Source organism: Setaria italica, chromosome IV (assembly GCF_000263155.2).
Source record: "Setaria italica strain Yugu1 chromosome IV, Setaria_italica_v2.0, whole genome shotgun sequence".
Taxonomy (NCBI): domain Eukaryota; kingdom Viridiplantae; phylum Streptophyta; class Magnoliopsida; order Poales; family Poaceae; genus Setaria; species Setaria italica.
This window is the reverse complement of record NC_028453.1, coordinates 36,546,304-36,569,758: the sequence shown is the minus strand read 5'-3', so window position 1 is coordinate 36,569,758 and position 23,455 is coordinate 36,546,304. Positions and strand designations below refer to the sequence as shown.

Here is a 23,455-nt window from a genome sequence, read left to right as displayed (position 1 = left end):
GGGAGAGGCGGTCTTTTATACTGGTGGTGAATGGTGATGGTGATAATCTCTCGCTATAAAAAGAAAAGGAAGGGTGACGGTGATAAGTTTAATTAAATTTAATAAGGGTCTGATTGAGGTTTGATAATGTCCTGGATGAACTTCCCTCAGTTTGTTTTGTGAACAAAATCTGCTGGGAAACTAAAATACAAGCCATTCAGTTGCTGGTGCTCATGACCAACGGTTGTACTTGTACGCCGTGGAATTGTATTTTGTTTGATGAAATGCAATATCTGTAGAGGTCAAACTAGTTGATGTGCATATTTGTTTTCTAAATCTTTTCCGCGAGTAATATATTTGTGTTTTCTGACCACGGATTACATAAGAGGATGAGTAAATTTCATAATTCTATAAACAATTTTAGTATATCACAAAATCAGAGCAAATATAATTTTTTGTGTGAAGTTACTTATATCAACTATCAAAGTTGTGTAACAACAACGACGACGACAACAATGCTTTGTTAGAGACGGGCTCCCTAATTCCCATCCTAATGCGATAATTAAACTTACACCCAACACTATACCGCACGCAGCCGTCGCCAAGGAATAGCTAAACTTAATAGAAACTGTGAACGCAAGCAAAATCCAAACGAACGCACATTCATTTATTGATATATTTCATTCGAGAGGTGAAAAACAGGATTGAGAAGTATGAAACCGGCAAGCCGAGCTTCAGGCGAAAGCGTCTAAGTTGACTCGAGACCAAGATGATGATGATGATGATAAGCGGCCAAATGGAACGAGGAGGAGGAAGAGGAGAGGTCTCATTTCACCACGACCGTTTCTTTTATATAAGTACGGTTCAGATGCACTAGTCATTGCTGCTACCTTGGAGCAGTCGCAATCTGCTCTAAACAAATGGGTGTTCGGATTAATTTGCCAATTTGCGTCGATGATTGCCCCCTAATTAACTCTTGCACGCAATTGCCTTGCGGCCACCGATAGATGCGGATATTCCAGAGCTAGCCATGCATGATCCCAATGAATTGAATTCACCTTTTCTTTGCGTGTGAATTGCTGTGAGCAAAGTCTTTTGACGCGTAGCACCCTACAGTTTGGAGGCCGTATCCAGCAAGTACACAGGGCTGGTACTTCCCAGTACGAATGCATGGCACGTGGCGCCCTCGTATTGGCGGTAGATAGCCGCCTAAACGACCGTGCCGGGCCATAAGTTTGCCGTCCTTGTGTGCGGAAGCGTGCCGACCGTGCCGGGCAATAAATAAATAGAGTGCTAGGTCCTTTATGTAGTTTATGTAGGTTCCTCGAAAAATAAATAAAATTATAATGAAGTTTGTGCCGAAAGTGGCGAAAGCTAGAGTAAATTGAAGGGTAGGATGCGCTTGACTCCGCGAGTGCATAGAGTTGAGATATACGGTGAAAATTTGATCTTTAATTACTGCTTTTGCATTTTGTAGTTGGTGCATCCGTACCCCCTAATCATAGTATTTGTTTCGCCCTTCGCCAAATAAGCCACTTATTTGGTTTGTATGTACTTAACTTTCAAAGTTATGCCAAACATTCTTGCCTAACAATTGCATAATTTTGCCCCTAGCAATGGCCTTAAAAAAAAAAGAGGAGTACAATTAATAAATCAGCTAGCTAGAGGGGACTTGGACGCAAGAAGCACACCAATACCCCAATTACAAAAAGTTTCAAGGCGAGGACGCGCAGGACAACAAGGTACGAAACCGGGGAGGAGGAGAGTACGGCCGGATATTTGGTGGCCTGCCGCTTTCAACCCTTCATTAGTCAGTCGTCTACAGATTTCCTTGGTGTCTCCGTCGTCAGCACGTCCCGGCCGGCGTGGAATGCACGTTAATTCGCCGGTCAACCGGCCCTGCCAAATGTTAAGCGCAACCCACGTCATCATATCTAAACGCGTCTTTCCGGGGGAGATCGATTCTTCAGAACACATGCGAATGAATTTTCGACCTGATGTCATGCGGACTTTTGTATATGCAAAACTGTTGAGATCATATTTGACTTGAATTTGATTTCCAAACGAGGGGTTTGAATTTTGATGTACGGTGGTAGAGTGGTGTGGTTTTTGGAATTCTAGTGTGTGGAAAGAATTCAAAGCGTCAAAGCTAGCTAGCTAGCTGCTTGGCTGGCCAGCTTTGCAATCGCAAAAAGAGGAGTGCTGTATCGGGACTTCGAGTTGAGAGGTGGACACGACGCCTTCCATTGGATTGTATCGCGCCGACTGCCGAAGAATCTAGCTAGTTGATGAGGGCGATATGTCAAGCGCAGTATTGGAATTGTGTGGAAATGAGGCGATCTTGGGCTTGAAACGTCGACGGTGCGAATTGGAATCGAGGTGTCGAATTCGAAGAAAAACTTTGTGCCATTGACTTGGACCTTGATCCCGGCAGGCGTGTGATGGATGAGCTGTGCCCGTGCAATTCAGCATCGGTTTCGTACTTATGGTGTCGTCCAATCCACTCATCTGAATATGACGCTCATGGATGCAATTTCTAGTTTTTTTTTTAAGAACACGATAGATCTTTGTTTATATTGATGAATTCGTTCATAAATATGCAGCTTTCGGTGCGTCGTCCACTGACGTTCTACGCAATAGAAATAGAATATGAAGCACTAGTACGATTATCTTGCAGGTCTCAGATTAAATGGAGCTGGAATTGATCATGCGTGTGCAGTATATCCTGCATTGCTCACTCGAAACGAAGAAGACAAGAGACCCGTGACCCTGAATTTGGGCGGGGAGAAGAACTGGAGATGAGAGACGACGACAAGCTGAGATCCGATCCCTGTTTTTCCTCGTCAGCAAGTAGGTGAACTGGCACACACTGACACCCCAATGATTGATCTCTTCTTTTCTGCTCCTCTCTTTGGCTCTTCCTAGCTTGTGTACGATAAGATAACAGCCATGTCAGTTAACTGCCTGCTTATCCTATGCATGATTCTACCTCCAACAGCACACCACTATGCTAATGCTTCATCAGCTCGTCACCATTTAGTTGGGTTCTCGTCTCACATGACAAGATACAAATAGTGCTTCCGGAAGGAATATGCTGTGGACCCATGAGTACGGAATATTTCTACCTTATCACCTTTTCTTCTTCTTCTTCTAGAAGCCGGCCACGAACTGTATACATCAGGATCAGGCAAAGAGGAGGCCGGCACGTTTTTTTTTCTCTCAATTTTAATGGAGTGGCACACTCCAGTCCAGCAGCTAGCTCCATCGTATCAGTCCACCTTTTTAGCAAACCGGAGTGTGAAAGATGACCATCGACGACACCGTCATTTCAAAAAGAGAATCGAGGGCACAAAAACGTGCCCAGCAATTAATCCCCTCTTTTCCGAATCGGCTAAATTTATGATCAAAAGTTGCGAAATTTTATAAATCAAGTTGTAATTTTTTTGGTTTAGAGAGATGGAAGTCGTGGGGCACGTGAGTTTTGCAAGAGTTTCGGAGGTCAACGTGTATTGAGCTGGTGAGTAGTCCAGCACATCCTCCACTTCCCGTTGAGCCTCTCTTTCCTAATCACAAGCCTAAAAATTCCACTTTCCATGCCTTTTTTTTTCCCCACCTGATCTCTTGCAAAATGGAGTAGTAAACCCCTTTGCAAGAAAAAAACAGAAGTAATTGTTGTAGTGGTCTGGCGTCAAAAAGTTTAGCGTGGGAGCTCGATTTTTATACACGTCTCTCCACATGTGAGTGCTGGCGAGTCATCTTCACACCACAAAAATCAAAGTGTAGTCGAGGAAAAGTAAAAAACAGTCAAAACAAAAAAAAAGGTGGCAAGTTGCCTTCTGATTATTCGGTGTCCGTACGCAGTACGATTAGTGCGTGGAGACCGGCCTGAACTGGTCAGAAAAATCGGTGCCTGCAGATTATTCCACAAGACTGAAACGACCCATGGCAGATAGCCACGGATTACGCTTAACTGGCGCCATGAAGGCAACAAGGGACACCAGACAGAGACAGGAGGCAGGCGGGCAGGCGTATACATGAAGTCAAACCATGGTGCATGATGCAGAGAAATGTTAGAAACTTAGAGCGTGCTTGATACGAGATCCTATAGGAGGGTCACATCGAATGTTCGGACGCTAATTAAAAGGACTAAATATGAGCTAATTATAAAACTAACTATAGAACCCCTATACTAATTCGTGAGACGAATCTATTAAGCCTAATTAATCCATCATTAGCAAATAGTTACTGTAGCACCATATTGTCAAATCATGGACTAATTAGGCTTAATAGATTCGTCTCGCGAATTAGACTTCATCTGTGTAATTAGTTTTGTAATTAGACTATATTTAATACCCATAATTAGTATCCAAACATCTGATGTGATAGGTACTAAAGTTTAGGGGGTGTATCCAAACACCCTCTTATAATACCAAATCCATGGATTGTCAGTTGATAAGTGATAACAAGCTAAGTTTTTAAAGCGAGAGGAAACAAATTAAACTGACCTGCAAGCTTGCAATCACGTCTTCTTCTTGGTGCCTCATCGCAGCTCTTCGCGCATACCAAAACTGGGGGCAGCCGATGCAAAGAACAATTCGTCCTCGAGCTACAGGACATTCAATGGATTGGGTGCCAGGTCATCACGTTCGGATCTCCGTGATTACCGATGCGATCGATCACAATATAATGGAGAATTCCGCGACGACGTCGATCAAGTTGGTGATCGACAGCGAGATAAACAAAGGATGCTGCCGTCCGTGCGTGCATGATTTCGTGAACACGACGGCGCTACCTCCTGCTCACAGTCACAAGAAGCGACTGCAAGTTCGTCGTGACGTGGGGAACTTACCGTGCATGCCGTACAGGGTACAGCGATGCCTTTCGTTTTTCGAACACGTCATTTTCTTTCTTTTTTATTATGTTTAATTTTTTCTGCAACATGTTAACATGTACAGCAGTCTGCGACAGAAGGCACTGCTCCCCCACACAGCCCCTCTACACACGTCGCATTGGCAAAAAAAAAAAAAAAAGGACACAAGGAACCAACCTATACGCGTGTACGTATATACAGCTGTACGTACGTAAAGAATGGGTGTCGAATCCGGTCGAGCCTCTAAGGCCTCAGACGCGGACATACCTTTTTTTTTTTCCTTTTCTTCTGCAAAAATGGAAGAAACTGATCGACACACCTTCCTCTGGGACTATCTTGAGATCATCATCACCGTCATCCATGGATGTAAATGATGGTCTTCTGGCTGCTGCAGGATGGACCTCTAACAGCCAGCAGCACGGAGGAAGTTGTCGTACGGGCTCGCCGCCGGCAGCTTGAGGAAATCTTGCTGGAAGTCCTGGGCCGGCGGCGGGTGCGGGTTCTCGCCGTTGGGCGCGTTCGTGAGCTGCGGGAAGCCCTGCAGGTTGTCGTCGGCGAACGGGTTCGTGCTCCGCGCCGCGGTCTGCTCAGAGTTGGAATCATTGATGTCAAGACCTTGTTTTGGGTTATGTTCTGTTCCAAATGAATTGTTGAGGAGGGTAAAGGAATGGTTTTGAGAGAATGGGAGGTGCACTCTACCTGAGGCAACTGTGGGCCTTGGAAAAGAGCCAGCTCCATCTCGTTGGGCTGGCTGCTTGGCAGGCCAGCCGCCTGCACGCTCTGCTGGAAGCTCATGAAGGCGGACATCTTCTGCTGTTTCCCGATCGTCAGGGCTTCGCAATGGCTGGTCATATCCTTGAACGCCATGTCTGTTGACAACGGAGCTGCTCCTGCCTGAGGTGCTGCGTCCGCGCCAACCTGAAACACATCACAATCTTCACAAAGTTACCATGCCAAGCGACCACAACCTGTAACTTCGTGCAAAGGCTATATATATCAACATGACAGTACCACCCCAATGTCAGATAAAAATATGAAGGGGATGAAGACCATACCGTTTCAAGAAGCTGATCGATACTCAGAAGATCTGATGCAGGTACAGAAGATGCGCAAGCTTCTGTGCTTTCCGAAGCTTCCCCAAAAGCATCATGGTCATTCCCCAGGTCAATCAGCATAGCCTGTTGAGAAAACATACATGTTTAGCATGGAAGGTAAGAGACCGATACACGAGCCAGATGTATGGACCTCTTGGTGGTGGCCAGTCTCATGAGACCCTGATGAAGGATTATCAGTATGTGCTTCAAAGAACTGAGTGCTCATAGGACACATGTCATCAGGAGTGAAGTCACTTAGCAATTGGCTTCTCACATTATGCAACTCGGCCTGCAGAACTAGTGAAGTCATTAGCAGCTGCATGGAAATCGGTCAAACTGTGGAAACAAGATACAATTGTGAAGCTCAACATTACATCCATCATATTTGCAATGTTGTTCATGATTGTCGAGACTATGCATTCTCGAGATTGACTTTCTGATACTTCTATTTCTGAAAGGGACCTCAGTGCATTCGCATTGTCCTCCGGTGATCCATATATTTTTGACGGGTCATCTGAGGAATCTTTAACGGCCATAAGTTTGCTCTCATCCACCAAATGAAGGAACGGATCGGCCTAAACAAAATAGCAAACAAACGTTGAATATAAGGGCCACACCATACGTGACGAGTGAATATAAGGGCCTAAACAAACGTTTGCTCTCAAGACGCAGCAGAAGTGCTTCAAAAACTTAGTATATTAACAAAATAAATTGGATGGTTGTCAAACCAATGCATCATTATTGAGATCAAAAGATTTAAACCACATTCATCAATTAAACTCTAAACCATAGGGAACTGAAGGATATCAAGGGGCCATAAGATGGAAGGATGAAGAATCGATTCATGGGTACACAGTTGCTAGACTGTCACTACGAAACTCAGTACTCACTATGAGGTAAACAAAATTTCCAGGAACGATTAATATAGAAAGCTCATGATTTACAAACAAATATTAGGGTACATACAAGAGAAACAATGCAGCATAGCAAGTTTTGTTGCTTATAGGTTAATTTTAATTCAGACTCTCAGCTTGGATGTGTTCTTACCACTTTCCAACTAATATTCTATGCCATCATTCTGAATACAGTCTTGTTTAAGGAGTTAAACTACCATAGTCAAAAGAAATGCAGAAGAATAAAACTGTTCAAAATTTGTTCTTACATACCGCACGGTCATTGATCATTTGTTTACAGATTGGAATTAGTGGCAACACATTGTAAGCTCTTGACGAGAAAATAATCATGGTTGTGGACAGAGTAAACAAGGAGCGGCGCCGAGATGGTGCTAACGAATCTACAAGATAAAAAACAGGCAGTTAGAAAGGAACCAAAACCCCATTTAAGTATACATAACTACTGTGCCATCGTGTATAACATGAAGATAAACCTTACGTGGAACATTGAATTTCTATCTTGTAATGCTGCAAAGGGAATTTGACTATATTACCTGCTTCGGTGAGTGAATGGCTCCTCAAAGCAAATGCAACCTGAAAACTCTGAGTAAGAGCCTCAAAAGTTGATGCCTGGAAGAGGAAAGGGGAGAAACCATCAGCACATAGGACTTACGAAGGATCAGGTTGGACTTAGCGACAATTGAATGATTATCAGGTTCCTCTTACAAGCAGGGATTCATGTCGGAAAAGAACAACGCATAGAAAGTAGGCTTACCTTGGATCCAGAGAACAACAGAAGCAAACTGTAAGTATGAGCAATGGCTTCATAGTTTGCAGGAGTGTTTTCAGGAGATATTGCTTGAGCCCAAATGGACGACAGCAAAAGTGTGATCTGACGAGTGCTCAGCTTTACCAACACTGATTCCTGAATGCATTCAGCACAGTGCACAAACAGTTATTCATGATAAGAAATATTTTGCTCAAATATAGCTCATTGTTACTTCATACATCCAGGTTAGAATCAGTTATACCGTTTCCTCATCTGACTTGCTTGAGGAACTTTGGTCTTCCTTTACAGACATAGAAGGTGCTCTTAAAGACATTGAAGGACCTCTTAAAGATATTGATGGAGCTCTGATTGATACGGAAGGAGCTCTAATGGCCATTGAAGGGCCTCTTTTCATGGAAAAATTAGGAACTTTCATGCTACGCTTACGGCTTTGAGACACGGGCAGGATTTGACTCTTGTGTTGTCCTGTCCCTTCACCAATGTTATGCAAACTACTGTCCTTGCTTTCTCCTTGTGAATTGTCTGAGAACTTGTCCTTTTTCAACTTTTCAAAGATAGCAGCCGAAGAAGAAAATACGGACACAGCCCTAGAGAGTGTCCTCTGCATGTCATGCTTCTTTGCCTGCCCAGAGGGACTGGCTTGAATTGAAGGTGAAACAGAAGATGGAACTAAGACTATAGCAAATATGCGGTGTGCAGCAATACGAGCTTCATGATCAGGGTGGATCATTGTTAACAACAACTGATGAAACAGAGCTTCAGGAAACACCTGGCATCAAGTATAGAAGATAAATTTCAACCAGAAGAAAGTAGTGTTGCCTGAGATTAATTTTAACACTTAAGTTCATTAGTATAACAGTATACCTTATTCTGATACTGCAAATTTGGCACGGAAGCAATTATTTGAGCTGTGCGATAAACAGCAGCTGCAGTTGATCTAGCTACAACAGCAGTGCTCGCAATATTTTCCAGCATCACAGCCATCATGTCAAGAACTGGCCCAGCATCAGATACCTGATCAACACAACAGTCTTGATAAGCCTTATATGCATTGTGCATGGATGTTCATATGAGACTAATCAACATATTACACAAACCAGACTGCCAGTGGGGGATTAGTTAAAAAATCACACTTACGGAAGTAGCACCCTTATATTGTAACAAGAAGGAAGCATAAAACTTTAGATGGAGAGAAAGGAAAAGGCACCTTCTTTGACAGCTGAACTAGGCATTCATCTATGGCCTTCCGGAATTTTTCGTTCCATTTGACTAATTCCAAATCTTTACTGCCAAGAGTAATATGGAATGTCCTTTTCAAATGCCTCACAAGATCACTTATGGCACCTATTGTTGCTGCTGAAGCCATAGCACTGGATTGCTCTGCAAGGGTAGTTGCCACCTCCACGAGGCTAAGCTGCATGTCTGGCTGCTTCACCATCGCCTTGTGCTCAATATGCTTTATCAGTAGTGACAGCATTAAGTGCATATTCTGGCCTGCAGAAATCGTTTAAACAACATAAGTAACCATATTGCCCATATGCAGTATACTTAGTCTCAGAGACCACCATGGAAAGGGAGCACCTGAGCTTTCCACTAGAAGTTGCATGTCCAACAAGACACATAGAGCAAGTCCATTTTCTGACAACCATGAACTATTGTTACCAAAGTACCGAAACAAACATTCCAAGATGCGACGGAATGTGGTCGCCTCCCTAGAAAGCTTGGCCATATTGTGCACACAGATTCTGGACCAAAACTTAGGATCCCTAGCGTCTTCCCTGCAGCACGGGGATATGTTTAGGAACTACTTACTGTATAAGCAGCGAAGTAAATAAAAAGGAGCAAAAATAAGATTATATTACTCTGGCAGTTTTACTCCTCCCTTAACATTAACTATGTTCTCCCAAGAGGGGACCGTAGAGATGACAAAAGGGGAAGGAGGTTGCTCATCCTTTTGGTCTTCTTGCACCGATTGGTTATCGGCATCATTGGTACTTTGACCATCATTTTGCATCTTGTGAGGTGTGTAGTTTTCCAGTACAACTTGAACAACCTAGAAAATAAAATAGAAAACAAGAGCTGTGATGAAACATGTGTGTCTGCAATCTGCTTGCAAAAGTGATGGTATGGTAGTAACCAAATGAACATAAGCAAGGAACCTTCCTTGCAGTACCAAATAATGTTTCTTCTTTAGATGTAATCACAAGATTGGCATGTACATAGTAAACAGGAAAGTCAGGCAAGAAAAAGAACTCGCTTTAATACTTACATTGTCAAACTCTGATGAGATGTGAGAAAGCTCTCCCATAAACCAGATCTGCTCAACGAAAGAAACTACATGATATTATGACTGTCGAAGATATTTTCATTTGAAAATTTTAGATGCTAAGAGTGGTTTTGTGTTTATGGAATGTTAGAAGAATGAGAAGCAGTAATCTTTAAGAGGATGCCATTTGCATAATTCATTTGAGTTTTATGATGGAGCATACATTGAAATCTTTTTGAACAGAGATTGAAGTCCTAAAGAGCTACTCCTTCCAGTCACAAAAAAAATGCCGTGACCCTGCTGATATCCAAAGTGACATGTCTGCATGACTGGAGGGACTATATATTTGCAGAAATATCTGGATCTGTCTATAGATAGTGACGGGAAGTTACAATAATACATCAGAGGAACTACATGTTTAGTTATAAAGAAGAAGCAGGAGCCCAAATTTGCATGAAATGGGATTTGAACTTGGGTGATCCAGGCATACATCCACACCCTCAAAAAATTGAGCTAGGTTTAGTTCGAAAGTTCAAGTAATATGAAGTTAGTCGCAGGTACTTATCGCATATGAGCTTTCTTTGATCGCATGATAAGAAATGTATTAAACTGTAAATTAGACTTGTTATTGCTGGAAGTGTGCCAACATTCTTTTGGAATATGATATCTGTTTGATATGGTCTGATCACAGAACTTACCATAGCTGAAAGGGATTGCAGGGCTGCCGCTCTCAGGGACTTTGCCCTCTCATCTTCTCCTACTTCTTGGGCTATTTCACATAATCTTGGGACCAGCCCTTCCAAATTGAACTGATATGTACCATCCACCTGGAATATAAAGACAAGAAATCACTGATAATGAGATATGCCTATATATATACTGAATATTGCTAATGGACAATGGCATCCACCCTGATAGGAATACCTGATTGACAGCAAAATCAAACAAGGTTTCACACCCAATGATGCGCATATCGTCCTGTCTCTTTTGGTCTAAAAGAGTGTGTACAATGCTTAATAGGCTACTTGCAAACAGTGGCCTGCATTAAGAAAATAACAATTATAATTTTAACCACCAAGGCACCAAAAGCAATAATAAAGTGTAAGAAGTATATCAATTGCAAACCAAATGAAAATATAACATATGATTATTGGCATTAGGGTGCTGCTAGATTAACACACATAACTTCACAGAATCCAGTGCGATGAGAGCAAGAGAAACTTCAAAGGAAGACTCACATCTGTTCTTTACAAGAAACCAACAGCCTGCGATATATCAACATCACCACTTTTGCAAAGCCATATTGCTCACTTCTTAAGTCCCGGTAAATACGTTGCTCCAAGTAAACTGTGATCTGCTCAAATATCAATGTGCAAAAAGACCACAAGCTTACTGAGAATCTGAATTTGTTAGAACAGACTGAGAGTCAGTCATGTCTGGTAATATATCTAATAAGAATTACTCTGAAACAAGAGCACCACAGAGAAATGGCACTATTGCTACAGTGTCCCATTGCATTTATAATTTGTACTACAGTAGCTATAATACTGGCAAATTGTATTCTGAAGGTTCGTTTGGCAGCAAGAATAACTCGCTCAAAAAGTCGGCTAATCCTGGCATCAAACAACTAGTTCCAATGAGGAAGCAACGGGCGGTTTGCTTGCTCACACTCTTAATAGAATGGGAAATTGAATCTAATGCGAGGGTTTTCGACAGCCGGCACTCACGACGACTAAGACACTACTTGTCTGCTTGCAAGAATCAAGGAGGAGGCTGCACTCTGGTGCAAAACGCCTCAGAGAGATCATCCTAACTGCTTAGAGCTCTCTTGGGGTGTCTCCTTTTTTCTTTGTTGCCTCATTTTTGACCTGCTGTAGTTTTCCTTCTGTTTCTTGCTTCTTCTATGTCAATACAAGCCTGAGAGAATCTTGCTGGGCCTTTTCCAGAAAGAAAAAAGAAGATCAAGGGACGAACCTTTGGCATCCGAAGAGGGTTTTTCGAAGCATACTCGCACAACTTCCCAATCCTTCTTTCATTAGGTTCTTCATCCTGCAGCAGAAAAATAACATGGTCACATTTGACAAAAATAAAAGCGATGCAGCAAGTCCAAACCTGTGTTCTGGGAAAGATCTCTGCAAGGATCTTCTTGTACCGCTTCACGGGCATCCTGGACCGTGTGGTCAGCCCAGGGCAGAAATAGCACAGGCTCCCGCACGCCATCCTAGACTTCTATGTTAACAGCTGATAATTGTGCATGTTAGTGCCAACGCCAACCATAACAAACACCGTTTCGCAAAAAAAAAAAAACCATAACAAACACCTCATGATCCAGATTCCAACAATGAAATGATATAAGTTGACCCAAAGGGGGAAATTTTTTTTGAAAGCATCTCAGTTGAATTTATAAAATGTGAACCAAAAACAGATGATCAATCAGACGGATAATTCAACTTTGATGATAAGCACGCAAAGTGACACCAAAATTGAAATAGTGTAGAAATTTGTTTAAAAAAAGAAATGAAAATGAACCAGCAGGAACAGATGATCAATCCGCAACACACCATTAAAAAAAGAAGCGATTTTCGACAAATTGTGGACCAAAAATGAAGTGCAACACAGGCCGATCAGTCGATCACCCTCGAACCCCAGCGATCCTGATCATTAGCACAACCAGAATGGACACGGCGGATGAAAAAGCATGGGATGAGAACGAGGCCATTACATAACTACGTGGCGCCCGCCGGCCGGCAAGTTGGTCGGTCGGATCGAGCTGCCGCGGCAACGGGGTCGGGCGGAACCGGATCGGGGGAATGCGGGACGCCGGTGCGTCGGCGCCGGTGATGGTCGTCCTCCGCTCCTCCGCCTCCGACCGGGAGAGACGCGACGCGCGCCGGGGATGAGGGTGGGGGCGGTGGTGGCGGTGCGGGCGGGCGGGCGGGCGGGGAGGGAGGGAGAGAGGCACGCACGCGCGCACGCCCCCACGGTTATTCGCGACGCGGCTTTGCCCTCGGTGGCGCGGTGACAGGGGGGCGGGCGGGTGGTGGTTGGTGGGGGCGAGGGAGGAGGGGTGGTGGCGTCCCGCCGTTCGTGCGCCGGAGCTCCAGGACCTCCGCCATCCTCGGCGGCACGCGGCGCCAGGCTCTCCAGATTTAGGTAGCATCCCCCCTCCCGTGCGTCTGCTACTGCAACTCTGCAACTGTGCGAGCGCGCGCCCCAGCTGCCTTTGTTAACACTTTGAACGTCGACAGATAGAAGACCAAGATACGGTGAAGGACTTGCAACTTTGCAAGCAACCATGGAGGATTTTGAGAAGAAAATAAGTGTGGAGGACAAGGGCATTTATGTCAATATGGAAATACCATAGCGGGAAGGTGGATCCAAAAGTATCAAAGACCTATACAATGGCATATTTTTTAATCAAGGGAAACTGTAATAACAAGTTTATGAATAGATGAATTGTAATGAAAAAAAAATTCAAAGTTCGAACTGTACTTGCACCAATCCAATTAACCCTAAACAAAATGGAAGATCCATGCCACACCGCAGTAGCAAACACATTGCTTGTAACGTCAAGGATCAAATGCACTGGGAGTCGGGCATCGTAATCGTACTTGTGGAAACCATGCATATTTTGATGAATATGAACTTCCACTGACTCTGAATTGAGAACTAAAATTCAGGTGCGGTAGTAATTTCTAAACTTTCCAACATTAATCAACGGGTAGGCTATACACGATACTAGATGTAAAATCTAGAAAAGAGGGAAGAGGATGGAGCAGCCACAATGGTTGCACGAAGGTATAGCGTGCATGATAGCGATGTTCATAGCACTCAAACACCAAGCCACGGAGAGCTTCAACACAAGGTTAGCTGCTTCAACAGCTCAAGCATTGTCTCACGAAGTACGTCTTCACTATTCCCCATTTTGAGAAATAGGTGTTGAAATTTGGTCAATAGATCACATCTTTTATTATGCATGAAAAACAGAAAATATATGTTGCTTCCTATTCCCATGAATGTTTCCTCAATTGGAAGAAAAACAATAAACATCGACTCAATTTCAGTACATAGATTGACCTCAACCAGCACTCGAGTCAAAACACAGTCCAAGATGGGGTAGTTCATTTCTCAATTCCACTACATGTTGATCCCGTACAGCTCTATAACAGATTGCATCTCAACCCGGCCAAATTCAGGCCAACCTGCAATGTCAAGTCTAAACAACAAGAAAGGGACATCTTCCTCGATGCCAAAGTTCACCACACATACTTCATGGCTAATCCTAACCTTCCCACGTATATGGATGAATCTATAAACAGCACCGTTCTTCATACATTCATCATAGTTTGCACTGATCCAGAATACAGCCACCATAGGGCCATGCTTCAAGTGTCTCTCCAGCGCAGCTCGGATATGCATAGGCTTGGACACATCATATTTTTTGTATCCAGAGATCTTATGCATAGGACAAACAGGGCACTGCCTCTGCAATTGACAAATAAATAGTAATTGTCTGATTCACAAAGTAAGCCATGTGGCGTTGGCCATATCAAAAGCAACCGTAGAAAAACCAACTACAAAACTACTTGGGTGCTTTATATTGTTAAAGAGTTGTTTAGATTGTTTATACTTTAACTAACGTAAAACATATGCAAACTCCTAATTCATGCATTTATTTATATTCTAAGATTTTAACAAAAATCGGGTGCATATAAACAAGGCTTCGTAGTAGTATTAAATTAAAAGTTGCTTTCTCATGTGCTAAAAATGCTTGACCTTGTATGATTTTATTTTAACTTTAGTTGAGCACACAAAACTTAGATCGGAATTTGAATTGCACAATATATTAGTGTGTATGAATCACTTGTAACAAGAAATAAGAAAATATGTTACCTGAAGAATCAGGTTATAGATATGCTCCGATGGTACTCCTATCTCTTTCAATATCTTCAACAATTGCTCTACTTTCCCGAACTTCGTCATCTCGACATCAGCACTCAAAACCTTTTTGCGCTTTTGCTTCAAGTACTTTATAGATAGATTGTCTACAAAGCCTCGCTGGAGTCGCATGTTTGACTCCAAAGCTGCAATAACTGAATAAAAGCTGCATTCATCTGCATATGAATTTGTAGAAGTTAAACGAACAAATGATATATCATGTGATAGTAATGGACCTTTTTCTAATAGAAAGCAAAACTAAATGTAGAAAAATTACCTTTGGGAGTATTCCGCCTCCTGGTCAGAACAGGTGCACCATTAGCGGTCCTGTTCGTCCAAGTGAAACGCCGGTAGTTCCTCTTGTACTTCTGTACTGGTCGCATATCTATGAAAAAAATCAAAATTAAAACTTGCACACCTTGCAATTAGACAAACTTACACAAACTACATTATTTACATCAATTCAAATAAAAACTGCTTAAAAACAAATGCTGGTGAGTTAGAAAAGTTAGAGGACAACCGTGGAAAAGGAGCATATATGATGAGCAGCAGGATATGTTCAATCCAGTTCAGAAGAATTTAACTATTATGGGCTAAAAGACGCCAAGGATTCAATTTATGAAACAACATGCTTACTTTCTGAAACTGAAATGGATCTGTTACCATCTTCAGATTGTTTGCCTAAAACAATAACTCACAATCATGATCAGGCACAGCTGCTCTCAGTTGGGGATGTTAAATTAAAGTTCAATGTTAGACTAATACAAACATCAAAAGGTGATGGTGAGTTACGTGAAGGGACACAGGATAAAAATGAAAAGGGATAGGTCCTGAAGGGAGGACATGTTCCTCCCTTTAACCTCATATACAAACCAGCAGCAAGGAGCTAAAAGATGGCGAAGATTCAGCGTATAGAACAGCAGGTCTACTGCTAGAGGTTGAAATGGATAAGTTGCCAACGTGTAACAGATCCACAGATTATAGAAGAGTATGTAGATAAGCAAGAATTCATTATTGTGAAGAATACAAATAGAAATGAAATGGAAATGGGAGTCAGTTTAATGAGGATTAGCAAGCAATGGAGATGGATGGGCAGGTGGAGAAGCCTACTGATACTATAGCAAAGGAGCTGATGCAACAGCAACAACAAAGCCATTTAGTCCCAAGCAAGTTGGGGTATGGTAATCAACACTGAATGTGTGATGTGTAGGTAGCTTCACATTGTAGGGTGTGATGTAGCATCTCAACCACAACTTTTGTGCATCATTTTATTCAAAAGGTGATAGGGGTGTTTCCCTTGGTTGAAAATAGAAAATCAATCTGAAAAGGTAAGTACATAAATTGATCTATTACATATGTTGCAAGATTATCACTTATCACTGTCCTGAACTTCTAAGAGCAGATGCGAATGATGTTCCTCAAACAATCGTTGCTTGCCGGAGGAAACAAATGAAGTAAATTGGGATCATAGCAGGATGTAGCTGAGAAGCATACCTCTTTAACGGTAGTAGCAGATAACTCAAAGATGGATGATTGATCTACAGCGCCTACTGCCAAGGAAAACAACATATTAATTTAAAGACTTCCAGATGATTTAATTCAGATTCTAAGAGACGAAATCCCCAAACTACACGCAAATCAGTGATAAAACATGATTGGAAAGAAAATGAAAACTAGTTCAATCACAAGCCCCACAACTGTGAGCAGTATTACGGGTTTCCATTGAAATTTGAATTTGAATGGAGATAACTCCATATGAAACAACAAAAACTAGGCTAAGGTTGATATGTTGATGAGACAGCTCCGATATGCAAAAAATTCACTGCAGTTCCATAGCAACCTAGGTTGCTTTTCCGGTTTTCCCAATCACCCACTGCTTGTATTCTTCCCGGTATCACCGAATTCATGTTGTCATGGTTCAGTGCCCTCGAAATAACTAAATAATCTAGCATAAAACTGAAGGTACGAGGAAATGGATATTACAGATTCAGATAACACTGGTGTTCAAAAGTGCTTGGGCACAAATGTTCCCAAATTAACTCCAGGAAATTGCATCAGGTGAAGAGAAAGCGTCACCTCAGGGGTTTGACTCCACGAAATGGCTGCCCAACCTGCGGTCGACCGCGATGAGATATACCGAGCTCTGTAAGCGACAGCAACAGAACACTGAATCGTCATCACGCAACGTCTCCGGCCATCAGTGGGTTTTGGGAGGACGGACATTCCAGAATCCAGAGAGTGTTTTACCTTGGAGTTCGGACTCGGTGGCTGCGGCGGCGGGAGTCCGACGGTAGGCTGCCGTGAGCCGCTCAGCCTGTGTGGGCGGGAACCGGGAGGACCGGAGGAGGCGAGGGCCGAGGAGCCCGCAGATCAGCAGCGAAACACGCGTCGCGGCCGCCTCCGCTCCGAGCCGGAGCAAGAGGCCGGATGAGCAGATGCGACGGCAAATGTGGGGTACGGCCGTACTGGGGTCCGAATGGCGGCGGCGGGGAGGACAAGGCTGCGATGATTCGGGAGCTCGGCCTGGGAGAGGAGGGTTTTGCGGTGCCAGCTGCCACCCACGCCTGCTGCGACGGCGTTGTGATGAAAGTGCCACTGTTCTGCGGGCCCGGCCACGGTGAAAATGCAGTATGCCTATCGGAAGCTAATTCCAAAAACAGAGAGTATTACTGGCCGGGTACTATGCTTGGTAAGTTAGGGGATGTTTGGATACAGGATACAAAACTTTAAACTTTAGGAGAGGTCATATCGGATGTTCGGACGCTAATTAGGAGGATTAAACATGAGCTAATTATAAAACTAACTGCAGAACCCCTATACTAATTCGCGAGACGAATCTATTAAGCCTAATTAATCCATCATTAGCAAATGGTTACTAAAGCACCACTGATAGTTTAGCAATCCTTGTCATATGACTCCGTTTCAGCTGCAGTCACGGATCCATGGCTTTTGGGTCGCCATCTCAGATATTCACGAACGCCAGAGTCACCATCTCACTGATCATGGTGGAAGGGCCGTACCACATGTATCTCCTTAAGAAAGTTTGTAGTCAATGTGATCAAAGTTTATGGTATACACGTCTTATACATGGCCAATAATGTAATTCTTGCTAATCTTTCATTTTAAATGCATTGTGTTTTGAATATAGCATGTGACAAACAACAGATGCACATCATCGAATAAAAGGAAGGCATCACGCGAACCAAATAGTTTATTGCATTGTATATCATACATACATCCCCAGCTCTAAAATTCACATTTATGTGCACATCTTGATGTACCAGACTACCAGAGTCCGGAAGACAAGACGTCACATCTCATCACAAAGGGGCGCATGGCCACCTAGAAAATCGTACATATACACAAACATTGACCAGCCAGGAGAACATTTGAGAAACTGTATGTTTAATAATTAAATAATTCGGTGCATTTAAGTTCAAATAGCTGCCTAGTTGTTATGATAATAACAAATGCTAGCAAAATGACCAGCCTTGTAGCACGACCCATCTGGATGCTTAATTCTGTCGCTACACGCATAACAGTGACCCTTATCCTGATCTTGAATCATATGACAGCTCCGAATTTGATCGCGGCGTCCACCTGCAAAGTTAATGACGAGTTATCTTTCTACAATGAAAAAAGAACTAAACATGAATTGAGATCCAAATACACGTACACAGTTGGTTGTTCTCATCCAACAAGCGAAAGCAGGTAAGAGCCATAGCATTGGGGCGATAGCCAATCTGATGCAACTCTGCGAACACAAGTACTTTCCCGTCGTTCTTCTTTGGGCCATTCTTGGCCTTGGCATAGAAATTCACATGGCGATAGAGTCCAGAGGCCTCAAACATCACGGCATCAGCAATTGCCTCAATAAGAGCATACTTAACCTAAACAAACAAACAAATTTACAATAAAGAATTTAGTCCAAGTAACCTGAACAGTATGGTAAATGAAAAATGAGATCAGAGACTACTATGGCGCATTACAAGTCTTAGTATCTACAGCAGTACAATAATGAAGAATTATTGATCATTTGGTTTCGGTTCCTTATGTTCCGCCAAAAGGCCTACTTTTGTCCTTGAGGTTTTAAAAGCTGCCTGACTTGGTCTCACCATGTAAGCATGCTGACTGAGCAAACCTTTCCTGTGACCTCCTTTGCCCTGGCACTCTACACAGAATATATCTAGCCCTATTCCTCTATGACAGTTTGTTACAAGTGAGGAGAAAATGACCTAAAGCTATGATGACAAAGATAACATATTAAGCAATCAGGAATTCCTAATACCAATATTAGCATTCCCAATCAAATGCCAATGTCTAGCTTGTTAGTCCAACTTTAACAACAAAGATAATACATTGAGCAGTCAGGGATCAAAGTGCTCATTATCACAATAGAGATAACAAAAAACAACGATTTGTGTGTTACATGACTAGCACAACACGAAGCTTTGCTTGTATGCATGGTGCTTTACAAGTTGTTTGGTTATTAGCAATTGACAAAGAAAACGGTGGATTGAGAATGCAACGGTGCCTAGTGCAACAATAGCCTGTTAACTAGGGATAGAGATATTCAGTGCAATTTGCAAACTTCACAGAAATAAGACGACAAGCTAACCATTCAAACTAAGTTGTGCTAACAAATCACCAGGCACCAGCCTCCATGCTGTTTGAAATTTGTAAACTTTCTTTCTAAGGAAGCACTGAAGGAAGACATCATCTTCATTTAGCTGGTTTTAACTTGCTCAAGTCAGCCTCTCTTGCAGGAAAGAACATGGAAAAATTAATTACCTTGTTGTTTTTGTTTTTGTTGTAACGCTTCAGAGCCAGTTCAGCAAACCTGCTATCTGCTAGCTTTTGGTCAGCTTCTTTATCCACTCTTATATTAGGATTAGGATCACGCCAACTTTTCATCACAGCATCCATAAAATCATCAACCAATTCAGTATATGCAGAATCTTCTTTTGTCTTGAGAACAGGATCTTCAATTTTGAAGTTGGAATCCCTGTTTGAATAATTCTTTCAGAACAACATGACTAGGATGGATGAAAAAACAACATGAGACTATTCATCAGAAGTATAACAATGACAAAACAAACGAAGCTTTTTTTGTGTGTGTGTGTTCGAGAGGGGGTAAAACAACTAGCTAGTCACACAACGATGGTAAGAATGGAACTCATATTGATTCCAATGTATCCAACAACCCAACACAAGTTCCAAAAGGTAGATACCTTCCAGAAATCCCTGAAGCGTCGTAGTCTGAATCAAGCCAACCTGGAAACCATATTACAACAGTTAAAAAGATGCACACCTGTTTATATCACAATTGGAACAAATCTGCACCTAAATCTAGAACTGCGAAGTGATACCTGGAGTCTCATTCTTATCTTCATCACGTGAACCTTGTTCTACATCCTCGCAGCGGTATCTGCATGTATGCAAAAGCATATGAACTTAGAACATGGACGCAAACAAGAGATAAGACCCAAAAGAGAAGTAGGGCTCTACGTTGGACTTGTCGGGCTCTTATAGCCATCATCCCATGGAGACATTTCCATTGGCATTGGCGATGGTGGATTCACTCTTAGCGACAAGTGGTGCTGGACACTTTCGCCATGGTCGTGCGGGCTGAGATTCCTCTTGCTATCACCAAGATTGTGGAGCCCTTGGTCACAGCTTGATGGGTAGGCCATCTCTGGAGACCACAGTAACAATTGATAGTCAAAACGCGCTCGTGCCAATTGTGAGGGAGGGGGGAGGGAATTGATAAATGAAGATCACCTTGGGTGTGCCGGCCATCAGCATATCTGCCTCTGCTTCCACATCGCTCCCCATCATCATACCAGTGCCTGCCTCCCAAAACACAGGAAACATTGGAACACTAAGACCAAGCTGATCAAGGTACAATGAGTCACACACATCATATCAGCACAGCCTTACCTGCCGCTTGGAGAGCCCTTGCGTCCATCTTCGAACCGGTACCGCTTGGCAGACGGCAGTGACTTGGATCCCTTGCGTCCGTCTTCCGACCGATGCCGCTCGGGCAACGGCACTGACTTGGATCCCCTGAGCGGCGAGTGGAAGCGGGGGCTGTGGCCGCTCTCATCACGGGCGCGGTGGTGCTGGTGCTCGCGGTACCCCTCCCCTTGTGTAGATCGGATAAGCGCTGACGGCACGGGCGAAATGTCAGACTCTCGCCGTGGCCGGAGGGGGCGCCCAGAGGAGGCTCCGCTGCTTATCATGTGACGATCGGGCGCCGGCACGACGCTGGGAGAATCCACGTCGTATCCCGCAGGGCGATGGGCCGGAGGAGGAGGCATGGACGCCGAGAAGCCACCGGCGCCACGGGCGCGGTCCCGGTGATCTGGTGGGTGCCCGTCGAATGGGGGTGGCCGGTGATCGATCGGGTCGTAGGCGCCGTAGCACTCGCGTTGATTGAGCGAGTACGCGTGATACGGCGGCCAGTGACGGCCGCCGCTGGAGCCAGCGGCGCGACCGACCGGGTGAACGGCCGCGGATAAGGACGTCGGGTAGCCGCCGGGGCCGCGAGTGCCGATCGAGAGGTGGTCGAGCGCCACCGGGTGGGAGCACAGGTGGCCTTGCCCGTGCGGATCGAGGCCACCGGCCGCGTGCGGGGGATCGGCGGTGCGCACCATGGTGATGAGGTCTAGCCGTCTAGGTTTTCAATTGCGGTGGGAGACGGAGGGGAGGGGAAACTTTTTCCGGGCGTGTTCGGCGGTGCTGGTGGCTGGCTTGAGGAGAGGACCGTAACTACAGCCTGGCGCATCGACTTGATTTCGTGTGGCGATGATCCCGTAAATAAAGTACCAAAATATTACGCGGAACCGGATCGGACAGGGAGTTCTACTGCTTGATCCAAATAGGCTACTCCCTCCACCTAAATTGTATTCGTTTTGATATTTTTAAATATATAATTTTTAATATGCTACTCGTATCAAAAGGTAGAGATGCAGCAGTTTCATCCTCCTATATCTAATAGGTCTCCTGAGCGTGTCGCCCCTGCGGCAGCTCGGGCGAACCCCCGCCGCCCCGCACCTCCAGCCCCAACCCGCGCCCCACTCGCCTCGCCGCCACCCGAACGGGCTCCTGGAAGCCCGTGCAGCCGCAATGACGGTGGCGGTGGGCTTCTTTCCGCCTGCTCGCAAGCCCCTCAAACCCTAGCCCGCTGGCCGCCACCACCACCTCCACGCGGTGGCGCTGGCAGCTCGTAGTGGCCGGATCTGCACGTCACCAGCATGGATCCATCACCCTTCGGTGCCCTGCATGGTCGCCTCCTCCCGTTGCTCGTCTCAACAATCATACGATCGCTTGCTCGTCGGCGTCGACTGGGAGGGGCCGTCGGTGGTCGTCGCATCGGGGCCAGGAGGCGCATCGTCGTCGTCGTCCCACGCCTCGCCGCACGGCTCTGGGCCGCTAGTCCCTGCGGAGCTGCTCCTGGCGCTGCTGCGGCCTGCAGCTCCTTGGCGCTAGGGCGGTGGGTCTGCCGCGGCCACGAGCACGGCGCAAGGTGGCCTGCGGCGGCGGCAGCATGGTCCGTAGCGGCCGCGTGTGCCTTGGTGTCTGGGCGAGCGAGGCGGGGGCCGCGGGATGGTGGTGAGGAGCGAAACGACGTTGTATGGTGGCTACGCGCCGGCGGCCGCCGAGCGCGACGCGTCGGATCTGAGCAGGCCGGCTAGGGCCGACGATGGCATGGAGGCAGTGACACGCAACCGTAGCAGCTCTGTGCGCGGGAGAGGAGGAGGTCACGGAAGCAGGTGGCGATGGCGGAAGAAGGCTTGCGCGCTAGAACTAGGGCACGGTGGCTCGCAGCGAGCAGTGGAGGCTGCACGCGGAGGCACTGCACGTGTGCAACGGTGGTTGGATGGCGGGCTTGCGGAGTAGAGGAGGCTTGGTGGCGCGGTGGTGCGACACCCCGAGGAGATGCCGGCAACCTTGGGGTGGTGGTCGCGTGCGAGTGGCGGAGGTCGAGGGTGGTGCCTCTGGGTGGCAACCGCAGCGGAGGTGGAGGTATGGTGGCATGGCGCATGGAGGCGCAGCGGCAGCACTGCCCCGGCTGGGCTGCTGTGGCTGTGGTCCAGGAGTGCCGAGCCGTGAGTGTGCAGTGAGGGATTAGGATGCTCCGGGTGAAAGCCCTCGCCGGCCTTCGTTCTAGTAGGAGATGACGGCGGCGCCCTAGGGTGTTGTTTTCCCCATTGGGGGCGTCATGTTGGAGCTAAAACCCTACTGCATGGGGTTTCTCTAAGTGAAAATCCTGCCCAAATCCTGGACGAGCGATGGCGGTGCCATTGGCGTCGTGCCCTCCTTGGAGGCGTCGGCTCTAGAGACCCAACTCGGCTTGGCATTGCTGGTCCATTGTTCATGGGTGGCAAAAGTCGGTGGCGGCAATCCCGCCACGTTGCAAGCTAGTGCTGCCAACGGTTAGTGCTGCATGGGACTATGTCAGAGGACGGCACTTGCTGCAACGGCATCGTGGGACGACTAGGCTTGCAGCGGACCATGACGGGTTCCTCAGCTTGGCTGAGCCATCCGGTGCGATGCATCATCAGAAGACGGTGCAAGCGACTTCTCTAGCACGCTGACACGGCGGTGGAGGCTATGTGTGTG

General features: G+C 45.3%; 1 protein-coding gene across 1 annotated transcript; it reads right to left on the bottom strand.

Annotated features, from left to right (window-relative positions):
• Positions 1–4,967: 4,967 nt before the first annotated feature.
• On the bottom strand, positions 4,968–21,486 carry LOC101758656. Its single transcript, XM_004966048.3, has 26 exons — positions 20,771–21,486; positions 20,612–20,679; positions 20,339–20,525; positions 20,200–20,258; positions 20,062–20,104; positions 19,622–19,835; positions 19,372–19,397; positions 12,005–12,113; positions 11,867–11,941; positions 11,131–11,246; positions 10,817–10,931; positions 10,591–10,719; positions 9,896–9,943; positions 9,489–9,679; positions 9,208–9,404; positions 8,834–9,120; positions 8,491–8,640; positions 7,868–8,395; positions 7,612–7,761; positions 7,391–7,466; positions 7,110–7,237; positions 6,318–6,518; positions 6,095–6,232; positions 5,905–6,027; positions 5,549–5,767; positions 4,968–5,432 (listed from the first exon to the last, which is right to left on the bottom strand). Exons 1-26 carry the CDS (start codon positions 21,484–21,486, stop codon positions 5,253–5,255), a joined length of 4,473 nt encoding a protein of 1,490 aa, XP_004966105.2. The 3' UTR covers positions 4,968–5,252.
• Positions 21,487–23,455: the final 1,969 nt, after the last annotated feature.

Coding starts and splice junctions, on each gene's coding strand:
- LOC101758656 (XM_004966048.3), bottom strand. CDS start 21,486: ATGGTGCGCACCGCCGATCCCCCGCACGCGGCCGGTGGCCTCGATCCG. Junction 20,526..20,611: donor TGATGGCCGGCACACCCAAG/GTGATCTTCATT, acceptor TGTGGTCTCCAG/AGATGGCCTACCCATCAAGC. Junction 11,942..12,004: donor AGATCTTTCCCAGAACACAG/GTTTGGACTTGC, acceptor TTTCTGCTGCAG/GATGAAGAACCTAATGAAAG.